Raw genomic sequence first — 25,892 nt, 5'->3', positions numbered from 1 at the left:
ATTAGCTCTCAGAACAACAGGAAGTAACATGAGGGGAAAAAAGTATCCTCGGCAGACAAATATTCTACGTTCATGAAATTTATCTCCTCAGTTATCCTATGCTCAGGTGGTTTCCCTCAGATGTTATCAAGAACAGTGTCCCAATACACTTAAAACTACATACGTGCTTACAACATTTATTAGCTCTTTCTGTAGCCTGTTGGTTTGCCTTGAAAGAGTTAATGCTAGCTTGAAACAGTGATAGGTATTTAAAAGTACCTTAGATGTTCATGAGCTACTGTTGAGTTTGATTTTTAATTAATTCTTCCTAGTAGAATTTTGTCTGCTGTGCTAGCTCTGGAGACTTGGTTTGGGCAGATGTGCTGTCCAGTCTCATAAAATTCAGAGAATTGTTGAAGAGAACAAAAGGTTCTTAATATTTATATGTTATCTGAATGTTTTTTTGGAAAGAGTTACTTTGTAGGCAAATCCTCTGTACTACTCAGAGGACTGACCATCCTTAGAAACACTCAACCAGGCATTAGAGTGCACTGCAGAATATAGCAAATGAAATGTATTTGAGATCCTCAGAAAGTTGGTATGTGGATGCTTAATTAGTCTTAATTAAGACTTCTGAAATAAATGCATTTTTGCACATATAAAAATAGCTATAATTTGTATCTCTAAGGAGGTTAAAAAGTTGGTTTGAGGGACTTTTAATTTTAAACAAACTCTGACCTCTTTTCATGTAATCCAGTTTTGATCCAGTTGATGCACTGTTGCTCTCCAGCATGGATTTTATTTTTTCTTGTAGTAGAGTAAACTTGCCTGTCTGGAGGTTGCTTGGCTGTGGTAGGTTGCGTGGCACTTGAAAATGAAGTTGAGTTAAATCCCAAGTCAAGCTTCATCATCATGGGCACTAAACTTGGCTGGAGTGTGAGCTATGACAGAATAGTAATAGATGCCTTTAGGCTGTAGCTGCCAGTCCAGTGTCATTGCTTTGGATCAGTGGTATTTTTAGAACTGTGTGAAAGATCGGTCTGGTTTAGTGTAGCAATAGTATGTGTAATACACCACTCAAATGCTTGTAACGTGGATCTAAAATGCAAACCCAACAACGCCTGTCTTGTTTTCTTACAGATTCAAGACTGGTCAGATCAACGGAGATTTATTGATATACCATGTACTGCTAACTCTGAAGCCATACTATGCAAAGCCATATGAAATTGTAGTGGACCTCACACATGCTGGCCCCAGTAACCGCTTTAAAACAGACTTTCTTTCTAAATGGTTTGTAGTTTTTCCAGGCTTTGCTTATGAAAATGTCTCAGCAGTTTTTATTTATAACTGTAACTCTTGGGTCAGAGAATACACCAAATACCATGAAAGGCTCTTGACAGGTTTGAAAGGAAGCAAAAGGCTTATTTTCATAGACTCTCCAGGGAAACTGGCAGAGCACATCGAACACGACCAGCAGAAACTCCCAGCAGCTACCTTGGCTTTGGAGGAGGACTTGAAAGTGTTTCACAATGCTCTCAAACTGGCTCATAAAGACACCAAAGTTTCTATTAAAGTAAGTCCTTTTAATGCTGTTCCTAGTGAATTGTTACATTTTTATAAGGATTTGAATGTGATTTTACTGTCTCTTAATTTTCCTCTCCTGTCTTGAGGAGAAAACACAATTTATTAGTATGCCTCTTTAGGCAGCATAAAATTTCATACATTTATCTTTATAAAATCAGAAGTGTCAGACTTTTCTCTCTCTTTGTATTTTTAACAATAGGTGCTGAACCATTTTTCTATTCTCTTTTGAAGGTTGGGTCAACAGCTGTGCAGGTGACATCAGCAGAACGAACAAGAGTCCTGGGACAAACAGTGTTTTTAAATGATATATACTATGCCTCTGAAATTGAGGAAATATGTCTTGTTGATGAGAACCAGTTTACCTTAACTATTGCCAACCAAGGCACACCACTCACCTTCATGCATCAGGAGTGTGAAGCCATCGTTAGGTCCATCATTCACATACGGACACGGTGGGAGCTGTCACAACCAGACTCCATCCCTCAGCACACTAAAATTCGTCCTAAGGATGTCCCCGGAACACTACTGAACATAGCGCTGCTCAACCTGGGAAGCTCAGACCCCAGTTTGCGGTACAGATCTTTTAAATTAGTATCAACTTTGATAAAAAATGTGAATTCTTTCCAAGGTTTTCTTAGTGTTAGCAAATGTCTCTTGAACAAAACAATTTTTCTTTCACCACAGCTCCATAAAATGTGCTTGTTAATATAAGGTAAGATTGAGTTTTCTGTAGGCAAAGAAAGGCATACGTACTGTCAGAGTAACTGAAGGCATGCAGGAAGCTTGATTTCTCTTTATAAGGAGAAATACTTCTGTTTTGCAATACATGTTTATTAGGTACATTTGATTTTCATCATGTTGAACTTCTTGTTTAACAATGTGGGAGCTGTACCTCTTAGAGAGGGGTCTTGAATCTTGTCAGAAAGGACTACCTCAGACTGGGTGCTGGCTCAGTGGCAGCCTCTGGGGCCCTTGGCAGCTCAGGTGCACGTGGAAATATTTAGAATTTCCTGGAACTGAAAGCTGTTCTGAGAAGTCCAGTACAAAGTCCTTCAAGCATACTCTTTAACCTCATCAGAAATTGTTTAAAGCAAGTGGAGGAGTAATTTCTTTCATTTCTCCAAGACAAATGTTTTTGTCTCTGAATCTTAACTGGTGCAGGGAAAAAGTTCAGGTTTTAAATGTAATCTCTTATATAGCAGTATTGATTTGATTCTTAAAACATCAGTACTACCACTGTGATGCCTTGCTGTTATGCCTATATTTTAAAATGTACAAGAAAACTATTACAAGTCATGTTGCTTGCTTTGTTACAGGTCTGCTGCCTATAATCTTCTCTGTGCCTTAACCTGTACCTTTAATTTAAAGATTGAGGGCCAGTTACTGGAAACTTCAGGTCTGTGTATTCCTGCCAACAACACGCTATTTATTGTATCTATTAGTAAGACTCTTGCAGCTAACGAGCCACACCTTACCTTAGAGTTCTTGGAAGAGTGTATTTCTGGATTTAGCAAATCTAGTAAGTAACACTAGTATTCCTTAATGCTAACCATGAATTTGAGAAGATTTACGTTGGTAGCTGTCTAGCTAAGTCAATTAAGCTTCCTCATGTTACTGAGTCACAGTAAGTTTAAATTGCAAATGCTTCTTAGAGGTGTTTTAGCTGTTTTCAAGATTATTCATTTATGTAATACTCTGAAGCCAGGCAGTTTCACAAACTGGAATGGCATCTGTTGGAACAAAAACATTACTTTTCACATTTGAATGTGCCCTTTCCTTTCTCATGAAGTAGATTTAAAAAAAAAAAAAAAAGTAACTGCCTTTTAAACTTTGAAATTAATGTTAAAACAAGTTTCACTAGACATTTCATTCGTTTAGAGGATTAAGTTCATTCAGAGAGATCACAGTACAAATTATTTGTTTCATATCACTGTTGATAGTTTTGTACAGTGAGTATTTTAGATAGATCTCTATCAGGCTGGTACTAATTCACCAGAAGTAGAGATATTGCAGAACAAAAATAAAAATTTAAGGTCCATGATAGTGAAGGTTTAACCTCTAGAGTATACATGCACGGAAGAGTTACAGGGTTCTTTAGTCATATCAAAATTAATCTTTTCAGACTGATTCTCTCTCTCAATGTACATCTGGTTCTGTTGCACTACTTTTGTCATCCTTTTTTTCCAGGCATAACACAGCTTTGACTTTACTGTTGGAAGCTGTTTAGAATACATTCTCAAAATTAAAAAGTAGTCTCACCTAATACTGAATGTACACATCTTTGTAGCATCTTTTAATAAGATATTAAAATGTCAACATCTCCTTACCAGATTCCTACAGATGTTTCTTGGATGTCATTATTAGAGTACGTTTCTTTTTGAAGCTTGTCTGTTTGCCCAGTATTATTTGCTCACCTCTCATAGTAATTATTTTAGACAATAAAATTGAAAGGAAAAGTGCTCACAAATAATGACTTACTCATCAATAGAGACCAGTGCTGATTCTGTGTTACAAGGTGAATTTTTATTTCAGGTATTGAACTGAAACATCTTTGTCTGGAGTATATGACTCCCTGGCTGTCCAATCTGGTCCGATTCTGTAAACACAATGATGATGCTAAGCGCCAGCGAGTCACTGCTATTCTTGATAAGCTTATAACAATGACAATAAATGAAAAACAGATGTATCCTTCCATTCAAGCTAAGATATGGGGAAGTCTTGGACAGGTACAAATTCTGCATAACTTATTGCAATTCGTTTATAAGCAGATTATAGAGTTTTTAACCACTTAAATGTTACTGCAGAAAAATAAAATTCATCTTGATGTGACCTAAGTATATTAACTGTATGGAGAGTAGTGTGCAAGTTCTTCTGAAGTTTCCTTTCTATAAATTACTTCATAAAATCATTAATGAACTCTGGCTTCTAGGAATGTGTTCCTGGCCCTCACTGAGAATTGAGAATTAAGTCTTTGGTATTAGTAGTAATTGTTTCATCAAGACCCCTGAACATGTGGGTACTGAATGGAAAGAACAAAGTACTAACATTCAGAGGTATATTAGGCACATGGCATTGAAAGAAGTGTTGGGTTTGGGTTTTTTTCTTTTTCTGTTTGCACTTTTGAAACAGATGTGTTTTGATTACAATTAATAGAATATCAATCCTCCTGTTGATCATTAGCTTAACACTTAGCCAAATTCTGTCCTCATCCTCCCTGCTAAATAAAGAAAATGAAAAAATAAAGCTGATGTCATATATGCCATTCATGAGGGAGGCATCTAGACAAATGAGACCAGCTTTACTTGCCATGACCAGGCTTGCTCACAAGCTTTGTATCAACTTCCTCGTGGTCATACTATTTTTATTTTTTTAACTGTCATCCAAACTGATGCAGCCCAGCATCACAAAGCTACTCTTGGAGAATGTGGGAGAACTGTCAAACAGATGCATGAATGCATTTTCTTGCTTGGTACAATTGGCAAAGAAAAACACCAAAACTCCAAAACAAAGACCAATGTATTTTGAAAGCTTAAAATGCAGTGAGAGCAATATGACTGTTATGTCCAGTATGAAAGTCTGTTAACAGGTAAATATGGAGAACACGAAAGATTAAATATTCCACTGCAGTTGGTGGAAATTTTATCATTGACTTAGTTGACCCAGAATTGCAACCAATTTTTATAATATAATGAGAGCTGAATTTGAACCGTCACTGAAATAGCATGAATCTTAGCCTGCATGTTACATTTGAAGTTGTCTGTGCACTTGGACAGATTTGATTCTTACCTGCATATATTAAATGTCTGGGTTTGTTTTGTGTTGTGTTTTTTTTGGTTTTTTTTTTTTAAACATGAGAAGAAACTTGTTTTACTCGTAGCCGTATTCACGCATGGCTAGTGCTCTAAACAAAATCTTTGACAGATGAGATCTTGCTTATTTTCTTGGAAGTATGTTTTTGCCTCCACTTCAAATGCAGTTTCTTCTTATTAGGTTCAGCATTTTAGGAATAGTTATACTTTAAAATGGAAAATAAAATAAAAATAATACAAACTAAATTATAGTTTCTCCACAGTTCTGAAACACTTTGATCTGGAATAAAACCTGATGGAATTCAGCTTTACACTTCTAAAATTTACATTACGCTTTTTTCCAAAAGGGTAACAAATCACTAAAACTGATGCTTTAATTTATGGTAGTTTTGAATCTTCAACTAAATAAATGAATGATTGCTGATTTAAAAGGCGGTTTACTATGGAAAATAAAGTTAATCTGACTGATAAAAAGTTTTTTTCTCCTCTAACAGATAACAGATCTCCTTGATGTAGTGCTGGACAGTTTCATCAAAACTAGCGCCACAGGGGGCTTAGGATCCATAAAAGCTGAGGTTATGGCAGACACAGCTGTAGCGCTTGCTTCTGGAAATGTAAAATTGGTTTCAAGCAAAGTGAGTTCCCTCTTTGCCTTGATATCCTTTTGTATAATAATTTCAGCTTATATAATAATGTGACAGTGAGGTGCTTTCTGGTAACTCAGTACAGGCAATAATGCAAAAACCATGATAAAATAGGTTCCAAGCAATAGAATAATTCCAGTGTTAAACTGTAATGGTTTTTACTGAAATTTTGAGTTGTGCTCTTTGTTTGAGTAAAACAAAATGGTTGCTTTCTTTTCAGGTGATTGGAAGGATGTGTAAAATAATCGACAAGACTTGTCTGTCTCCAACTCCTACACTGGAACAGCACCTGATGTGGGATGATATCGCTATTCTAGCACGTTACATGCTGATGCTCTCCTTTAACAATTCTCTGGATGTGGCAGCACATCTCCCCTACCTCTTCCATGTAGTTACTTTATTGGTGGCCACTGGTCCCCTTTCTCTCAGAGCTTCCACTCATGGTCTCGTTATCAACATCATTCACTCTCTTTGCACTTGTTCACAGCTTCACTTTAGTGGTAAGTTTTTTACAGATTTTCAATTAAGCTGATTGTTCCTTAGTTTGTTTAAGAAACATTTGAGCTGTCTTTCTCTCTCTAAATTATTCTGAGAGTTTGAAAATACTGTGTTGTAATTCAGCTTGCATACAAATCAGAATGAGGATATGACCTACAACAGATTAGTATGGAATTAAAAAATTACTATCTGGTTTAGAGCAGGTGCATAATGTAAATTGTTTGTATAACGGATTTTTTAAAAAGGGAAGAAAGTACCAGTAAGTTCCTGTAACGCAGAGAAAGGAGAAAACACGTCTGTGCTAAAACTGACTGATGTGCATCTTTTGAATGGTTGCATAATGTGGTAACAAAAATATCAATTGCATAAGGGGATTGTGAAACTATACTGCTAAAACAGGTGTTTTGCATACTGCTATATCTTAGCAGTCCTAAAATAATTGGTATTAGCAAATATGTAGCTGTCACTTCTTACCACAGAAGTACAGTATAAAACCAGTCTAGGTTTTGTGCAGAAAAAAAATTAAAATTTTATGTAATCTTGTCTTTTTTTAAGTATCTGAAAGCTCATTCTATATCTATATATATCGACAGAGTGAGCGTGTGAATACACACACACACGTATATATGTATAAAGAAAAGCTTTGCTTTGATGCACAGAGAGAAGGGCAGGCCTTCCTGTTTAAACAATGAATTTGAAGTACAGTGAAATGAACTGAAAGTTCAGAAATGTAAAAATATTCAGTGCTAGGAGCAGGGCTGTTATTTTCTTCTGGTTTAAGTGGCTTTCTTCATTTTAGTGCCAGAGCCAAAAGCAGAATTTGATTGCAGTTTGAACTTACAGTACTGTTGGTATTTCAAAGCAGAAACTCTCCAGGTTTCCATTTGCTCAATCAATGTGAGGAGAAGTCTCACAGAACCACATCTTTAAACAAGTTTCTTTCTACCTGTTTTTAGAATGCATCTTCCTGGTGACTGATTTCAACAGTCTGTGCAACGGACCACAGTTGTTGTGGTATGCTCTGGGAGAAGTAGCAAAGAAAACCGTATTAGAATGTGCAAAGTGACATGTAGGATGATTATCTACTTTTGTATTCATGGGAGGGTGAGCCTCAGGGTGTTTAAAATATGAATTGAATTTCAGTGGTTTAAATCTAATATGTAAAAATTTATTCAACAGAGGAGACCAAGCAAGTTTTAAGGCTGAGCTTGACTGAATTCTCTCTGCCCAAATTTTATTTGCTGTTTGGAATCAGCAAAGTGAAATCGGCCGCAGTCATAGCATTCCGATCCAGCTATCGAGACAGGTCATTTTCACCTGGTTCCTATGAAAGGGAGACTTTTGCACTGACTTCGTTGGAAACTGTTACTGAAGCTTTGTTGGAGATCATGGAGGTATGTGGTTCAAAACAAAATAAATTATCCATAAGGGAAAATGGCACTGCTTACGCTTTCTACAGGCAAGCAGTGTAGTAAGATGTACCTCCCATGATGTGGTAATAAATAGTTAAGTAGCCGACTTCTGAGAACTAAACTAACTGCATATTCTGAATTTTAAAAATACTTTTTCTTAGTGTTACATGTATTCAAACAATATAATTCTTTTTAGGCTTGTATGAGGGATATTCCAACGTGCAAGTGGCTGGACCAGTGGACTGAACTAGCTCAAAAGTATGTCATAGATCTCAAAATATAACCCCTGCCTGCCTGTGTAGTACACTTAGAATCCTCAGCTTTTTGTTATACAGCCTGTTTGTTGTGTATTTGTTTAATATAGTGTACTCTTTTTCTTCACAGGTTTGCATTCCAGTATAACCCATCCCTGCAGCCAAGAGCACTTGTTGTCTTTGGCTGTATAAGTAAACGTGTGTCTCATGGACAAATAAAACAAATAATCCGAATTCTTAGCAAGGTACATGGGTCTATGTCTGTTTTCCTTTGTGACTCTCAAAATAGCTATTTTAGCTATTTTTAGCTTTCTCTTCCCATCAAATATAGAACTCAGTGTAATTTGAGGATAAATATTTTTTCAAGCATATTCTTATATAGAACTATCTGATTGGAAATACACTTTTTGTAGGCCAAGCTTTTTATTTTAAATCAAGTTGGTGGCAATAAGTTTCATCACTGCTGCAACTTCTAGAGTAACAGTAGTTTTCAATATTGAGTTTAAAATTTGAGACACTGAGATTGATCCAGAAGTCAGTATTTAAATGAGAATTTTTCTCTTATGGCATTTAGCTGCATGCACGTGATTCACAACTTCCTTTTTTTAAAAGAAGGTAATAATCTAATGTGTTATAAGTAAATACAAGAAAGAGCAGAACATTTGTATAAGAAAACTTTGAAACAGACTGCCTTAACTTGGTAGTGACATTCTGTATTTTCTAAAGAAGGTTGCGTTCCATAGCAAGTAAACAGTGCGCTAAATATGTCTTCTTTAAGCATTTTATTAGAGTTTTATGGACATGAACTTTAATTGGACAGCATCTGACATGTAGAAGAGCTATTCTCTAATTCTTTTACCCTGTTCTGCACCCTCACTTTTTTAATACACATTGTGCAATTGCTTTCAGCTAAACATGTCACTTCTGTGTAAATCTCCATTTGTAAAAGTCCTTGAGAATTGATGTAAAATGAGCTCAAGCTTTGCAAGCTAATTGAGAGCAACAGTTATTGTTTAGAGCTTTGATCTTCTTTTTACAAAGCAAAATCTAATTGTGGTTGTATTTTTAATTACTCTTTTTTTTTTTCCCCCTACGAAAAGGGACTTGAGAGCTGTTTAAAAGGCCCTGATAATTACAATAGCCAAGTTCTAATAGAAGCTACAGTTATAGCACTCACCAAGCTGCAGCCTCTTCTTAATAAGGTAAACAACTGGATTTTTAGGGTAAAGAGAGAACGTATTTTGTAAATGAAAATTATAATTATGGGTATAATCTCGAAAATATAAGTGAGTGTTGTGGTATGTGAAGTTCACACTTTACTGCTATGACTCATGCTCGGAAGTACTGCATATGGGATATATGTCAGAAGTTTGTATGTGGGACCTGTGCAAAGGCTTTAAAAATGCTTTTAGAATGTACTGTTCTACTTCACCAAACTGGGCCATAGCAATATAGGCAAAGCTGTACCACAGGCTGTCATATTCCTTCCGAAAGATTTTCAGTCTTGGCTTTCAAATGTATGATTGCTAATATATGCCTTTCAGGTCATGGCTTGTAATAAATGTTAGTCTTGCCTGATTTGCTATTCATTTAGCCATCTGTATGTTACTTTCAAGTTCATTATTTGAGCAGCATAGCAATAGGTACACCAGTAATGAAGAACCTCATGTATCTACTGTTAGTAAATTAAAATTTGTTCCTAGAAAAATCTGCTGCTTAAAGAGACCCATGATTTGTTGAATGCCAATTCTGCCTGTGTCCTTTTTTGATTTGGAGAAGAAATTGGCTGGCCAGTTAGTTATATGTGCAGAGTTGCAATCCATTTTCAACATGTGCTCTCAAATTGATAACAAGACACATTTCTGTTCAGTCTGGTGTAGGCCAATATGTGTCTGATGTTTTTGTGAGCAAGGGAAGGAACAGAAGAGAGAAGGAATGGCTTGGGGGGGGGGGGAGGGGAAGTGGCTTGAAACTAATTTACTTTCTGCTGTTCACCTGTTAAGTGCGTTAAGGCTGCAGGTTCATATGAACACCTGTTTTGTCGGAATGGATGTGGTAGAGGACAGAACCTGCTACAAGGACAGTAATGCATATACAAACCCATGCATCAGTCCCATTTGTCTTTCATTTATGGGAATTTACTTGAAAGTGAAATTGTGGCCTTTTCTTTTTCTTTCTAGGACTCTCCTATGCACAAGGCCCTCTTTTGGGTAGCTATGGCGGTACTGCAGCTAGACGAAGTAAACTTGTACTCAGCAGGTACAGCACTACTTGAACAGAATCTGCATACCTTGGATAGCCTTCGGGTGTTCAATGATAAGGTAAGCTGTTAGCAATCAGCTGTGACTACCCTTTAGTTTATGTAAGCAGTTAGATCTGTTAGAAAAAAAATTCCTTGTCCTCATGGACACTAGTTAAGCAACTAAAACTGAAATTTGCATTAGAAATTGCTTCACTTGGGTAATATCAACAGTGAAACTAAGATGTAGAGATGAAGCTCTTATTATTTTGTTCTAAACTGGAACAGAAATGTATAGATGTGTTCTATTCAAGAGTGTGTTTGGTATTTTCATGTAAGCTCTTAAAATTACTGGTTTGTCACCTTTTTAAAAAAACCTTGAGATATGGTGAGTAACTTTCAATGAGGTACTCTTGGTTTTATTTTTTTTCTGGGTCAGAGCCCAGAAGAGGTGTTTATGGAGATCAGGAGACCACTCGAGTGGCACTGCAAGCAGATGGATCATTTTGTTGGGCTAAATTTCAACTCCAACTTTAACTTTGCACTAGTGGGACACCTTCTGAAAGGTAAGAATACATATTGCTGTTCATATTAGGTGAACACCCTTAATTCAGAAATGAAAACAAGTTCAAGGAAAAAGGGGAAAAACTGGGTGGTGGATTTTAAGTAACTTGGATTGCAGAATAAATACACAATTACATGTTCTTTGATTAAAGGATGTTGCCAGGTTTCCTTTATACATGTCCTGTGAAGGTGTTTAGTGCTAATGATATAAATTCTTAACTGTCACAGGATGTGTGGCTTCATTTGCTGCAATTCTTTACTACTTCCTCCAAGAATGCTGTCTTTGTGTGTTTGCGTGTGTTCAGGCTCACTGTTTCTTTTAGAAGACCGATTTGTGAGATAATAGATATAATATATGCACAGACATTTGAAATGGTGTGATTTTGGGGAGAGGGACAGAAAGAACTAGTCTTGAATGTGCAACTTCTGTTAGCATTGTGCTTCCTTACCCTTTATATGAAGTGTCCTGAGAACATGCTGAAAAATATTTATAAATATTTTCAAAATATTAATGCTTCATAGATATATATTCAAAAATTAAATACAATATTTGGTTTCTTAACCTCACTTCTTAGGGTACAGGCATCCTTCTCCTACCACTGTAGCAAGAACAGTAAGGATTTTACATACGCTGCTAGCTCTGGTTAACAAACATAGGAACTGTGACAAGTTTGAGGTGAACACCCAGAGTGTGGCTTACCTTGCAGGTAAAATTAAACAAACAGACATTCTTTTAAATTTGTGCTAACTGAAAAGGAATGGATTATTGTGGGAATTCGTATGGGTTTAGGTTGATAAAATTGTACCAACATAAAGGAAACTTGTAACTGGAGATGGATAAGAGTCTGGGTAGGCTGGGGTACATCAGTGCAAGCTTTTTGTGGACTGAAGGCTTGCCAGCACAGGACCTGCAGGGCAACTTTGCAAATACTTCAGGGAAGCTGAAGGTTTCTTGGTTTAAATACTGAATGAATTGTGTGCCTTAAGATTCAATTTTCTAATGGTCTAGAAAGAGAAACTGTGACCGTGTGAGGGCAAATGTTTGAACTATGTAATTGTAACTGGATGGGGAATGTAATTCTTTTTAAATTACCTACTTTTAACCTCTACATTTCAGTAAGGTGTAATTACATCTCAATGGTGGTCTTTGTACTAAGTAAAAAATTTAAGTTGATGGAGTATTGCTTGCATTCTTCAATGTATTCCTACTGTGGAAAACTTATGTTAGCTTTCTTTGAATTTTTAGCTTTGCTGACAGTATCTGAGGAAGTTCGAAGTCGCTGCAGCCTAAAACATAGGAAGTCTCTCTTGTTGACAGACGTTTCAATGGAAAATGTTCCTATGGATACATATCCCATACATCACAGTGACACTAGCTATAGGTTGGTTGTCTAACTTTTAGATAAGTTATCCAAATTTCTATGTCTGTTTCCTTTAGTAAGTTATCTAAAGGTAACCTGTGGTATACTGAAAACTGAAACCCGCATTCATAAAGCTAAGTTAATGTTCTATTATTGGTTCCAGACCAATATGCTACTTATACTGTGATCAAGAGTCACAGAGAAATTTGGGTATTGAATTCATATAGAATTAATTTTGAGATCCATAAAGGTATTTCAGAGCTTAACTGCTTTGGAGGTTGTTAAATTTTTTGTTAATGTCATTTTGCAAGACCTAATTTCAGCTTATTTTTCATTTATATTTTAGAAGAAAATTTTTTTTGTCCTTTTAAGAGCTTCAAGGCATATGTACTAAGTAATCATTTGGTCTGTGTCACTGGAAAACCTTGACACCTTATAGCCTGTCTATAAGCAGCCACAGAGATATGCTAAGAAATCAGCCTAGAAGTGACACGGAGAACCAGTTTCTCTCATTAGGGAGCACTTTACTCATTATCTCTTTTTTAGCATCCAGTATGCAGTAGCTGATTATTAAGTATCTTTCATCTTGCCTCATAGGCTGATTTGCTTGTGTTCTTTTCATTGCTTTATTTTTTATCTCTTCAGCATTACATTCGTATCAGATTGGTAGTTTTCACTAGCTCTGACATTTTTGCAAGCAAAGTAATTACTATTTCTTAATACGTGTTTTGGGGAGATTAACGTGTTAGGAAAGATGGGTTTAATACAGGATAGTTTGGCTAATTGAAAAATTTATGCCTAAATGTGCACAGTTCTAAAGATTTTCTTAATTTAATTTCTCTGCGCTTTCAGGACACTAAAGGAAAATCAACCATGGTCATCACCAAAGGGGTCAGACAGACATCTGGCTGCCAGTTACCCGACAGTGGGACAGATAAGCCCTCGAACACGAAAATCCATGAGTTTGGATATGGGGCAGCCTTCACAAGCGAACACTAAAAAGCTTCTAGGTTATTAAGATCACTAATTTAATAATTTGTCTACAGAATACGCCAGGAAGTGTTACTGGAGAAAAATTATAGTTGTATTTGTTCTGACTTTAAGTGCTTATTCCTGATTCAGAGCAATATATGCAGTTTCTACAAAATACAAAGTATAGAACAGTGTACAGTTAAAGAGGACTAACTCAGTTCTTTTGATCATGAAGGTGGGGGGAAGCAAGAGTGACACTCAAAATGTGTGTGTTAAAGTGGAGGAAAAAGGAAGAAAAAAAAAAAAGGAAGAAAAAAAGATATTCCAGATATTAAAGATTCATAGTGCCAATTTTCTACTACCAGCCCTCTTTCAACAAAAGCAAGAAGCTGAATACCTTAGCTTAGTTACTATATTGAATGCTCTATCTTATGCTAAAAGAGGTAGTCCCAAAACATTTTAGATGTCTTGTAAGCAATCTGATTTTTATTCATGGCTTCTCAGTGCATCATGTTTACAAGCAAAGTCTTAATATCAGAGAAACAAGATTAATTGCTTTGCATAACTTGTGGGTACCCTTTTACATTATACAGTATATATGGAAGAAGAGGGACATTTCTTTCATTACAATCCTATTACTGCTTCCTTTTCAGTAATCACATTTTGGCATGTTTATTCAATGTGATGTGTTGACCAGGAAACCATAGCATGCCCACAGCTTACATATTTGAATAAATTGCATGCTTTTCTCATATGTATTGTGAAGCATTTTGAAAAATGTGATGGAGAGCGGCATGGTGTGATCATATTTTCTCTACCATCCCTGAAAATGGTGAAAATGTCCCCAGATTCCTATCAATATGGTGTAGATAGGAGAGTAGCTTGGCCAGAAAATCAGAAAAAGTTAGAATATGGATTTAGGTTTAATGTTTTTAATTGCCTGATAAATTGTTTTTAGGTACAAGGAAAAGTTTTGACCATTTGATATCGGACACAAAGGCTCCTAAAAGGCAAGACATGGAATCTGGAATCACAACGCCTCCCAAAATGAGGAGAGTAGCCGAAAATGATTATGAAATGGGTGAGAAACAGGACTAACATTTTAAGAATAATACTAATTATAAATGCTTTGTATACATATACAAAGGATTATTTCTAAATTCAATGTTTATTTGCCTAGGTTACTATAAGGTAAAGGAGAAATATCTTTCTTAACAGTGGCTTCTGCAGAGTAGAGTCTTCCATATCACTGGCAACTGAGGTTTGATTTAGAGTTGCTCAGTATGCAGACACAGAATAAGGGGCAGCTATAAAGTAGTGCATACAGGAGTGAAATTAAATAAAAAAAATTTGGCTTTTTGTAAGTTAATAAGCCCTAGCTGCAAATTTCCGCAGGAGATGGAACGTGACCTAATGCCTAGAATGCCTCTCTTCATCTTCTCCCACATCCGCTTCCTGTGCCCCCATCCCCAATTGCAATGCAAGACCAGGGTTCTTCTGTTGTATCTGATGTCGGTCTGCTGCCTGACCCTGAACATGGTACTTACCACCCCTGGGCCTGTATTACACTGAATAGGAAATTGGGGTTACTGTTTACCATTTGATAATACATCCCATGTAACGATCTAGCGCTGCTAGTATTACAGCATAGTTGTTGCTTTTATACTTTATGAAAAGGCTGGTGAACTCTGAAGTTTGCATATGACTGAATTTGTTGTGCAAGAGCTAATTCTATTTTGGTTTGGGTTTATTTTGCTTTGGATGAGTTGGTCTTTTTTATCTGGCAGAAACCCAGAGAATATCACCACAGCAACACCCACATCTTCGAAAAGTTTCTGTTTCTGAGTCAAATGTCCTCCTAGATGAAGAAGTTCTGACTGACCCAAAAATTCAAGCACTGCTGCTTACAGTTCTTGTAAGCTTTCTTTCTGTGTATTGTCTGTTATATTCTGATATTCTTTTATCTTCCGAAGAAGCGTATGTGTTCCTTGCAGTGTTTCTAAATTCGGATGGATCAGAATGACTGTGATGTGCAAGTCTATTCTTTTGTTGCTGTTCTTCCAACTTTCTAGGAATCACTTTTAGAAATGTATTTAAATGCTCTTTGAAAGCAAATACTGCATTTTCATTACCTGTATTGTTCTGTAGAACATGTCCAACAATTGTCCCTTTTCCCTGGCAGATTTTTATTACAAACTGATTTTATATAATAAAAGCATATTAATATACTATACTTAAAAATTTAAGAAGTGAAAATTGTTGGAATCCCAGCATAATTCAGTTTTAAAATTATTAACTAATAATATAGGTAAAGTATGATAGTGCTTTCTTCAGATGTACCAATACAGTTACCATTCCTGATACAATTCAGAAAGACTTAGTTGCGCACTTTTGTCAAAAACTGACTAGCTAAATTTTTTGCAAAAATAGAAGCTATTACCAACTGTTTTTATTGTTTCCCACGTACACATAAATAACTTGATTCCATGTCCAAAGAGGATGTAAATTAATCTTTTGTAATGCTGCTTTCTACTATTCAGAAATCTTAAAACCTTAAACCACAACAACAAAAGCCTGTAACTACTCAAATTAAATTAGAAGCATGCTAATTTAATCCTTTACATTATGACAGGCAACATTAGTGAAGTACACTACTGATGAGTTTGACCAGCGGATTCTGTATGAGTACTTAGCAGAAGCCAGTGTTGTCTTCCCAAAGGTCTTTCCTGTCGTGTAAGTATCTAAAACTCCGTTTACGACAACTCTGTACTTGGCCCTTCCTTTCAAAGGTCTCTGGACCAGGACAAGCATGTACAAGGTCCTTACTCATTTGTAGGTTACTAGCTGCAATCTGTCCATGGCTTGTTGAGACAAATGTCCATAGCAATATGAGAATCGTCCTTTTTCCCTATGTTAAATGAATATAATGTTCTTACTAGAACAGGCATCCTCAGATACCACTGCTACAGATGGTCCCCAAAAGTACTCTCCGGCATCAGATTTTCAGGCAGTTTGGCAGAGCGTGGGAGAACTCTGCACCGCTGTTGCTAGGGAGCCGGTCTCTGCAGCCATCGGTTTCTTCCAAAAGCTTCCAGCGTCACTGCTGCCATTACCCTGCTCTAGTGACTTAGCATGGCTTTATCGCTTGTTTGATACTGTGGAGAATCAAATTACATTTTAATACATCCGTGTACCTTTCTATACGAGTCAATATATACTGTCTCTTAAGTATTGTTTTCACCCCAGTCAGACTCAGGTTCTTTAATTAGTACCCCAAGTGCATATCAAAACTGATTAAAAGCATAGTTCAAGATACTCTTTGGATGTATTTCTTTAGATATCTGTTAAAAGTAGTATTCACTGGCGTCAGTATATGTAAAGGAAACTCAGCTATCAGAAATTAAGATGAGTAGACTTTTAAAACTGACCTGAGCATGATTTAAAAATAATGCTACCTTTCTCTGGCTTTATAAGTAATATTCAAAGTACATACAAGTTCTGTGAGTTGCTGAAACCACAACTGTAACTGGCATTTGTATTAAAAAAATCAAACATGCATAAGATCTGCAAGGGAGCTCAAATGAGACAGTACTCCCACAAGTTTAAAAAGCTCCTTTGAAATTACAGCACTGACATGTACACAAATCCAGTGAATAATTTTTTTCCATTGAAAATAATTAAAATATTTGCAATTTAAAGTGCTGGGTAAATGCTTTAATGGCTAATATTGTTAGTACAATTTTTTTAAAGTGTTACACATTGTAAGAGTCCTTGCTGAACATACATAGGAATTGTGTTCTAAAATCACTGAGATTTTGAAAATCCCACCTTAACTGCTGCTTGCTTAAGTCAGTTGGGAACTGCAGGTTTATTTTATTTAATGAACAAAAAATAAGCCACTTCTCTTTTCTTCAGGCATAATTTATTGGATTCGAAGATCAATACCCTTTTATCGCTGTGCCAGGATCCAAATTTGTTGAATCCAATTCATGGGATTGTTCAGAGTGTTGTCTATCATGAAGAGTCTCCACCCCAATACCAAACTTCTTATCTACAGAGTAAATATTTTACCATTTTTTTAAGAACTGCTGTATTTTAAGTAAGATTTACTACTGAAAATGTTTCAGAATTGCAGCCCTAATGGAATAGTCAGTCAGTCTTGTGTGGTATCTCTCCAACTTCATATATCCTAGTAAAAATAAGAGTTTGCATATTAAAAAAACCATGACATGAATATTAAAACTGCTTACTGCAGTTGTGCACCAAATATTAAAAGTATTACACCATCTATGTGAGTAGAAAGAAGTTGAAACTCAGTATTCTGCTTCCACTCACCAGCTTAAAGCAATACAAAACATGAATGGTGGTGATAAATGATGAGTTTTAAGTTAGCCTTGTAATTTAGGTGATGATTTAATTATTGGTAAATTCCATAGAGTAACATTTGTTTTTCAGTGCCCAAGCTCACTTTCATGTGACACTTGGAACACTTAAAACCTAAATATTTTTTTATGGTCCTTAATCAAAACCTTTCCAGGAAGATCCGTAAGAAACAGATGACAGTTGAGAAAAACGTAAATGTTGACATAATTTTTAAAATGAGGTGTGTATTCACATGCTAAATTTACCTTTTAAAATATCATCAAGAATTTCTTTTGTGACGGTTCTGAGATTTTGAGGTTTTTACAACTTACATATTATACAAATTAAAATGCCTTAATTTTGTTATACGTGGTTTAGACAAAATTCAGTGTTGCATCTCCAAATCAAAATATTTCATTTCCATGCCTAAGTAAATCCAAGTGATGTACTACGTGTACTTTCTAGTTGCTTTCTGTCAGTTGAGAACTGTGTTTTTGTGGTAACATTCAATTTGTTTTTGTAGGTTTTGGATTTAATGGGTTATGGAGGTTTGCTGGCCCATTTTCTAAGGTAAGAACAGTATACTTTATGTAAGTTCATGAGTGTTTTGCCTTTATTTTCTGTAGAGAAAGCGCATTGGTGCTCCAGGAAAGATGCAGATAAATTACAAGTCATGGAATTTATATGAGCAAGTTAATAATATAAGGCTCACTTGTATAGCTAAAACAGTTTTTGAGCCTGCGTTAGGTATTTTGATAGACTTGGTAAGGTTGAATTACCAAAATTGGGTAAATGCACCTTTTTACTGTTCCCAGGTTCACTAAGGGGCCTTGGATGTGCAGTATCATTCAGAAAGTCTTTAGTTTATTACATGTATCTTGCAGTGTAGGGGATTAATTTGCTACGAATGGTAATTCCATAAGGTTAAATTTTATGTTACAACAGAACAAATAGATCGAGCGCTGACCATCTGTACTGCCATTTGTTCCCTCTAGTCATCGTAACAAGAACCGGGTGAGCAGAGTGGGCAGCATTCTGGATCTTAGGCTTTGGGGGCACAGGCCAATGCTTCTAATAATGTTAGGTGCAGGTAGCTGTGGCAGTTCACCTCACGGATGAAACGGCCCCTCTTTTCTGACCTTGCGTGTCCACGTGCTACTGAAATTACACTTACAAGTGGTCTTTAATGTGTACATTTAGATTAATCTGGAAAAGACCACAAATCAGTTTTTACAGATATATCAAATGCTTTTTAAAACTTTCAGGCAAAACCAGTGTGATATTAGAGTGAATTCTGGGGCAAAGCTGGTATCAACAGCAAAGTAGAAAGAAAAGAACCAATTTATTTTTCTCTCTCTCTCCCCACCCCCCCATCACCCACAGCAAACACAAATCCCAGACTATGCTGAGCTCATAGTGAAGTTTCTTGATGCCTTGATTGACACGTATTTGCCTGGAATTGATGAGGAAACCAGTGAAGAATCTCTCCTGACACCCACGTCTCCATATCCTCCTGCAGTGCAGAGCCAACTTAGCATTACTGCTAACCTTAACCTTTCCAATTCCATGACCTCGCTTGCAACTTCCCAGCACTCCCCAGGTCAGTAGCTGTTCTGGTACTACATAGGTAAGGGAAATGTATTGAATTTACTGGTTTTGTAGCCAAATGCTGAGCCTCGTTGTCTCTTCGGATGTGTTTATGCATCAAACATCATTGCATTCTTGAGTCAAATGAATATTAAACTGTTTACTAAGCTATTACACTACTATTTCAGATGTTGGATTTTGTCCAGTGCAAAAGCTGTGTTCCAAGTTGTTATACATGAAGGAAATAGCATTAAGTGCATCAGAACGATAACAGCTGCATCTTAATATGGAGCATATGTAGCAGTGGAGCCTTGAAACTTAATAAACATAAATATATAATCATGATATTTTGCAAGGAGAGTAATACCTATCTGGGCACTAGAAGGTCACACATATTAGGAAAAATAATCCAGAACTGTGCTGTGGAATAGCATGTCTGGGCTGACTCACTTTTGATTGACTATATGATTTAAGGCCAATGCTCATGTAGGCAGCATTGTACGGAGGTCTTACTCTCCCTTGAAGAAAAATAGGTATTCATATAGATACATATGGAATACTGGGTCAGTTCAGACTGTTGTTTTTTCAGAAATATGCTGCTGATAAAATGAAAGCTTTCAAGAAAAGAACAGTCATCAAAGGCAGTAAATGCATAAAACCACTAAATTCCTTCTGGCTTGGGGAGAAGGGAATTACAGGGAAATGCAGAGGTTAAATATAACAGCATAGATTTTCAGGGTGAAAAATTAAAAAAGAGAGTAAAAATTATTCAGTATAGCAGATGAAGCGTAAGCTAGAGGAAATTAAATACAAGAAGAAAATAGAAGTTATGTCAAAGAAATCTGCATGAAGACTCCTTCTGAAGTGATTTTGGATTAGTGTCTCCTATATTGAGGAAATTCTTTACTTTCTTTGTCATAAAAATTACACTATGTGATATTTCTTAAATGATGATTTAACTGTTGCAGTTCTGAATGCTGAAGTCAATCAATATTTTATTTCTGCTTTGTTTCTAACCTGGATGGAAGGCTAGAAACCACTTTATTTAGGTATAATATTTATGGAGGTGTTTGTTTTGGTTTTTTTCACTCTCTTCTTGTTCACTGGTTTCTGCTTGCCCCGAGATAAACTTTACTTACTGTACTTAGCTCTATTCAAGAAATCTAGTCTTCCAGATTATCAGTTTGCTCACAGATGCTATGTGTGATTTTTGTTCAATATCATGAGTATTGCGGAGGTGAGGCATGTGCAGAGGTGCAACAGAGGTAAAACAGTGCTCTGTGTTTGAAAAATTTGGGAATAGTGATTTCTTTTTTTATTTCATGCAGTGAAAAGTGATTGCAACTCACTTTTTTCCAGTATGAGAAGCCAACTTAAATTGTTTAAATTTGGGGAGATCACCTTCTTGAAATACTGATGCTGTGTTCTAGAATTGTAGTTCAAGATGCCCGTCAGTCTAAACATGCTCAAACTAGGATTTGCTTTCCCATTTCCTGCCAGCTCAGGATAATTCATTATGTTAAATAATGTTGTCCCAAGTGAGGAGAGAAAGTGTGAAGCGTATTTTCCACAGTTGTTACCTCTTCCTCTGATACTTTATTAATAGCACTTTTAGCCTAAAGGAGACTGTTGTTGTCATTGTTTCCTTGTTTTGTATTCCTGCCCAAGAAGAAGTAAAAGAGCATTGGCCTGAAAGGGCTTCACTGGTGCTGTCCTGGAATCCCATTTGATTTGAGTAATAAGAACGGGTAAAAGTTGAGTTTGGAGCAGTTTTAGAGAGTGCTGTTTTACTTAACATTTTACAATGTCCGTTATATGTTATGAATGTATTAATGCAGCCTCTGTATTGTATTATCATGCAATTTGTCCTGTATATAGAAATATTTCTGTATAAAAACTCCTAATTGACTGCAGGTGCAGATAACAACCAAGATGATGGAAAAGGAAAGTGGTTCACAGAAACTTTCTTATTTAACATACAGCTAAGAATTACCTGTGATATTAGAACAGGGAGAAGGATAAAATCAAAGGGCAAAACAATAGCCATTGCTGTCAGTGTGAAAATAAGTACATTATGGGCAGCATCTTTCCGTTTAGAATGTAGAATTGGTAGCAACTCCAACAGTTCTTTTTGCAAGGATGAAGTGATGATGCAGGATTAGGCCCTCTACTAGCAAAAAAAGCATTTTGCTATATAAATGTCTGCCCTCCTTCCACCTCACTTTCTATTCCTTCTTCCTTTGTTAGCTAAGAGGAAGGAATTAATCCAGCTCATCAGAAATTTTGTTCGAGTGTTCTGCAAACAGACGGCTTTTATCAAATGCTGGTTAAGAGCTCATGTCCACAAATGGAGTTAGGAACTAGTGAACTTGTTCAGGATACTAGTGAGTCTGTAATAATGCATTTATGACAGCCTGTGCATGTTTTGCTTGGAAATTAAGTTTTAAAAGACCAATATGAAGGCCAGGAGATTACTAATGGTTCCATTTTTGTGTAACCAGGCTGGAAGCATCTTTATAAATAATCAGCCTTTGTAGGTGTTTCCAGGTAGTGTGAAGTAGCCTTAAGTGATTACTACTTTATGAAAGCCTTGTGCTTAATGTTTAATCTAAGTGGTGTTTTCCCATCATCTCTAACTATTTATTAGTGTCTTGCCTATTTCCTTGAGCATTCTCGCTTCATTCTGGCAATTTGAATACAAAGACTTGGGGTTTGATCAGGGAATCTCCAGTTTTCTCAAACTGTGGAGCAGGTCACAACATGGAGCTTTTCATTTTGCTCCTTGGTCCCTCGTTTATTACATTGCTCCACTTTAATCAACATGGAATTTCACTAGTTTGAACTGGTACGTTAACCAGTACAACTTTGCATAAAACATGCTTTGCTTTTTAAGCTGTTTAATTGTATTAAAAATTTAATTGGTCTTCTGGCACTTTATACAGCTCCATAGCTGCATACATGAATTTTGCATACTCATTAAGTGTGCCTAGAGGTGTGTGATGGCGTTGTCATTGCTGTACGCATTTACACTGTAGAGACAAGTCAGGGAGAAAGTGGTGGAAGACCTAAGATCCGCCAAGGAAAAAATTATAGAATGTGAAGTAAAGGTGGGCCACAGGATTTCTTGAAACAGCAAGGCAACTATGGGACTAATAAGGGATACAGATCTATTATCCACTTACTCTGATTTGAGAACTACTAAAGGAAAATATCAAGTATTTAGCAGTGCTGAGTTGCTTCATCACACAAAGAAACAGTTTCAGCCAAGTGAGTTTTTTATTATGGTTACAAATAGATTTAAGTTGCAGATACATGAAACATTCTTTCCTTGCATCTGGAAACAACTAGCAGAGATAATTGTTTATAAATGTTTTGTCTGTCGTCATCTCTTCTCCCTCCCCCCCCCCCCCTTCCCCTTGTCATGGACATTATTCACTTACATTTTTTCTTTCATTCTGTGTCTGTGAAGCTTCTCTGCCTTGCTCTAAATCTGCAGTTTTCATGCAGCTTCCTCATCAAGGTACATTCTACTTTCATCATATTTGCACGAAATACTGCTTGATCTGCTTTAGGATTGGGCTTGTGGCATGAGAAGTAGTTTACTGATCCTTTTGACACGGGAATGGCTTCAGTGTAAGTGCTAAGCTGTTGCATTTCTTGTGTGATGCTAATTAATATCTGATGGTAGATCAGGCAAAGAAAGTCATTCACATCCTTAAGAATAAGATAAATTTGGTAATAGAGTAGCGGATGGCTTCATGTGTGAAATTACTCTGTTGCAGGTATTAAGCTAAAATGAGGAACTATTTCATGTGAGCTCTTTAGATTCACTGAAGTCAGCTTTAACTGCAATTACACACCACCGGAAAACAGACACAAGTCCTTTGGACTAAACTGCAGCAGATAGAGCTCAATAAAATGGGTACTCAACAGCGTTTGATTTCTGCTTCTGTATGGAGAAGTAAGAAAAAAGCTGCAGAAGAGGGTTTTTTTGCTCACACCCGTGGGTTGCTTCCTATTCTCGTTGTAGTGTGTGGTTTTTGTAAGCTCACACCCACACAAGGAGAGGAAGGATGATGTAGCCTGCAGCCAGCCTCTGGCTGGAGTTCTGAAATTGTCCCTAAGTGTGCGTGTAATACGGAGTGTATTCTTTATTCTTGCTAATGCCAGTGAGAATCAGTTTCTTATAGGAAGGAGACATAACCATGGGAGATGTCATAGTAATAGGATTTTGTTCTAACCTTTTTATACAGTCAGACATCCTAATTTTTGCTGCTGATTGTACTTTTAGCCTCTTGCATAAAAACACCCTTCCTGCTATTCATTCCAATGCTGCACATGTACTATAAGTGGTGAGAGTGTTGCTAAATGCACATCAAACATACTCATTTTATTGCAGAAATAATGTGACAGCTACACTAAGATATTGCTACAGGAATGATTAACTCATGGTAGCGTCAGCGTAAAAGTAGTAATTGATTGGAAGCATGTCTGCATTAAGCAGAAGTCTCAGGTTTTGTATCTTCAAGTTACTGTGTCCAAAGCTCTTAAGAGTAACAGCTCATAACCCAAGGCTCTCATGTGTTGTCATCATGTCAGCATGAAGTTTACACTACAGCAGTTCATTTTCAAGGTTTGTTTGATGTGATTCTTTTAGCAAAACATAACAGATTTACCTTGTCCTGCAAAGAACATCCAAAGCTTCTCAGAAAAGTATATGCACTTGGGTATAAAGCCTGGCTGGTTTCATCCTTGTCTTGTACTCTGTAAGCCGCCTCCTGGCTTTGGAGGAGCTGAACTTAGGCAATAGCAGCTCTTGTAAGGATTTCCAGACTCACCTGTTCTGCGTGTGTTTCCTGTTAATACCCTGCTTAGAAAACTGTTTCTTTACTTGTCCTTGTTAAAAGTTAATTGTTGATTCTTTTGGTTTTTTTACTCTGTCAGGGTTTAAATCATTATAATTGGTGTCCACACTTTGACACTTAACTCTTCAAGTGAATCCCTGCATCAGTTCTATTTCTGCTGTATGCAGAATAAGTCAGCTAAGCCTTTCATTTCTCCTGGCAATGAGACAGTGTCCTCCAACATTGATTTGTACGTTATGTACTTTTACTGATCTTTATTTGTGAGCCGAGATTCAGCATTGAGGGGAATTGTAGGTACTTGAATACACATGAATCTTCTCTGGTAGCAAGAACCAGCCTCTGCCATTGCAGCAGAATTCTGCAGGTTCAGAAATGAACCTTCCTCACTCCGCCGTTCCCCTGTTTAATAGCAGTCATTGATTTTTGGCTGGAAGAAGCCCATAGATTTGACAGTCTGTCAGTTCTTCCTCCTAGAGAGCGCAAAAGCTGGAAGAAACTTGAGTCAAACTCTTTCATTCGCTCAGTCTTTGCAAAACTAGAGCCAGAAAAGGTCTTGTGGCCTGGAAGACTTTAGTGTTTTCAGTGGGTACAGATGCTGGTACGGATGCTTTGAGGATGTAGGGGAACCTTGATCTGCCGTGTGAACGTTTATGTGTCCTATTTTCCCTGTTAAATAAAATTCCTGTTCCTGTTTGAAGAGCTGACCGGGTGAACTCAGTGAACAGTTCTTAGCCCCATCTATTTCCATGTTGTTGTAGGAGAGCAGTGTAGATTGAAACTGATCAGCCAGTGCCCATAGGCCACAGGATTTTGTCTTTTATTGTTGGAGACTGATTAAACTAACAGCAAATTCAGTCTGCAGCCTTAAGGGGGGAGAAAAAGATTATTTGAACGAATCATGTTGAAATGTGACAAGCTGTGTGTAGGTGAGTGTGTAGATCAGGCATCGCGCTTCAGCACATGGAGGTGTTTTATCTGGTCAAAGTCCGGGCTCTCACTGAACACGGGGTCATACATCTGATCCTGAAAAAGTTATTTTTCATGCTACAGTACTGCAATGAAATAGCTGTATCGGGCCGGTCGTTGAGGCATCATGGACAGCAAGATTGTGTTATGTCTGGCTAAAATAGTGTTCTGGGCCTGGCTGGGGTAGAGGCGATTTCCTTCACGGCAGCTGGCGCGGGGCTGCGTTCTGGATTTGTGACCGAACGGTGCCGCAGAATAGACGGCGGTGGGCAGTAGGCTGGAGGGGACCCAGCTGGGTGGGATGCCCAGAGAGCTCCTCCGTGTCGGCGATAAAAGTGGAAAGAGGGGCAGTGGGGGGAGGTTGGCCGTCTTCTGCCGGGGACCTGGGTGGGCACCGGTCCACCCGTGGCGGGTGGGTGCTGAGCGATTGCCTCCGCATCACCGGTTTTGTTTTGCTGTCTGTCTGTCTTCCACAAATCCCTCGCTTACCTAGATTTTTTTCTTGTTACGTGAATGGGGACGCCCGAGTTTTCTGGCTTTTACTCTTCCTTTCCTGTCCCACTTGGGGTGGAGGGGGACGAGCGAGGGGGGCTGTTTGCGGTGCTTGCCTGCCTGCCGGGGTGAGGCCACCACAAATAACACTTTATTATTTTAAAAAAAACAAAAAGCAAACAAAAAACCACGTCGTGACCGGGTCCTGCAGCGCTTTCCCAGGCGGGCAGCGCTGCCGCCGCTTGGTGTTGCCATCAGCACGGCGGGGGCCCGCCCCCCCCGCGGCCCAGGCCCCCCCCCCCGC

General features: G+C 37.4%; 1 protein-coding gene across 1 annotated transcript in view; it reads left to right on the top strand.

Moving 5' to 3' along the window:
• Positions 1-25,892, top strand: part of NF1 (neurofibromin 1) — a 90,401-nt gene that overhangs the window by 64,133 nt on the left and 376 nt on the right. Inside the window, exons 37-57 of the mRNA XM_010573967.1 lie at positions 1,120-1,552; positions 1,795-2,135; positions 2,880-3,082; positions 4,096-4,289; positions 5,867-6,007; positions 6,237-6,516; positions 7,694-7,908; positions 8,123-8,184; positions 8,311-8,425; positions 9,281-9,382; positions 10,361-10,501; positions 10,859-10,985; positions 11,559-11,690; positions 12,230-12,365; positions 13,197-13,354; positions 14,275-14,397; positions 15,104-15,231; positions 15,949-16,049; positions 17,232-17,374; positions 18,202-18,248; positions 19,062-19,278. Coding sequence (XP_010572269.1) covers positions 1,120-1,552; positions 1,795-2,135; positions 2,880-3,082; positions 4,096-4,289; positions 5,867-6,007; positions 6,237-6,516; positions 7,694-7,908; positions 8,123-8,184; positions 8,311-8,425; positions 9,281-9,382; positions 10,361-10,501; positions 10,859-10,985; positions 11,559-11,690; positions 12,230-12,365; positions 13,197-13,354; positions 14,275-14,397; positions 15,104-15,231; positions 15,949-16,049; positions 17,232-17,374; positions 18,202-18,248; positions 19,062-19,278 — 3,539 coding nt within the window. The remainder of the gene's footprint in view (positions 1-1,119; positions 1,553-1,794; positions 2,136-2,879; positions 3,083-4,095; positions 4,290-5,866; positions 6,008-6,236; positions 6,517-7,693; positions 7,909-8,122; positions 8,185-8,310; positions 8,426-9,280; positions 9,383-10,360; positions 10,502-10,858; positions 10,986-11,558; positions 11,691-12,229; positions 12,366-13,196; positions 13,355-14,274; positions 14,398-15,103; positions 15,232-15,948; positions 16,050-17,231; positions 17,375-18,201; positions 18,249-19,061; positions 19,279-25,892) is intronic.

The sequence above is a fragment of the Haliaeetus leucocephalus genome, unplaced genomic scaffold (assembly GCF_000737465.1).
Source record: "Haliaeetus leucocephalus isolate CR32 unplaced genomic scaffold, Haliaeetus_leucocephalus-4.0 Scaffold395, whole genome shotgun sequence".
NCBI classification, from domain to species: Eukaryota; Metazoa; Chordata; class Aves; order Accipitriformes; family Accipitridae; genus Haliaeetus; species Haliaeetus leucocephalus.
The sequence above is the reverse complement of the archived record's forward strand: the minus strand, read 5'-3'. Positions and strand labels throughout refer to the sequence as shown.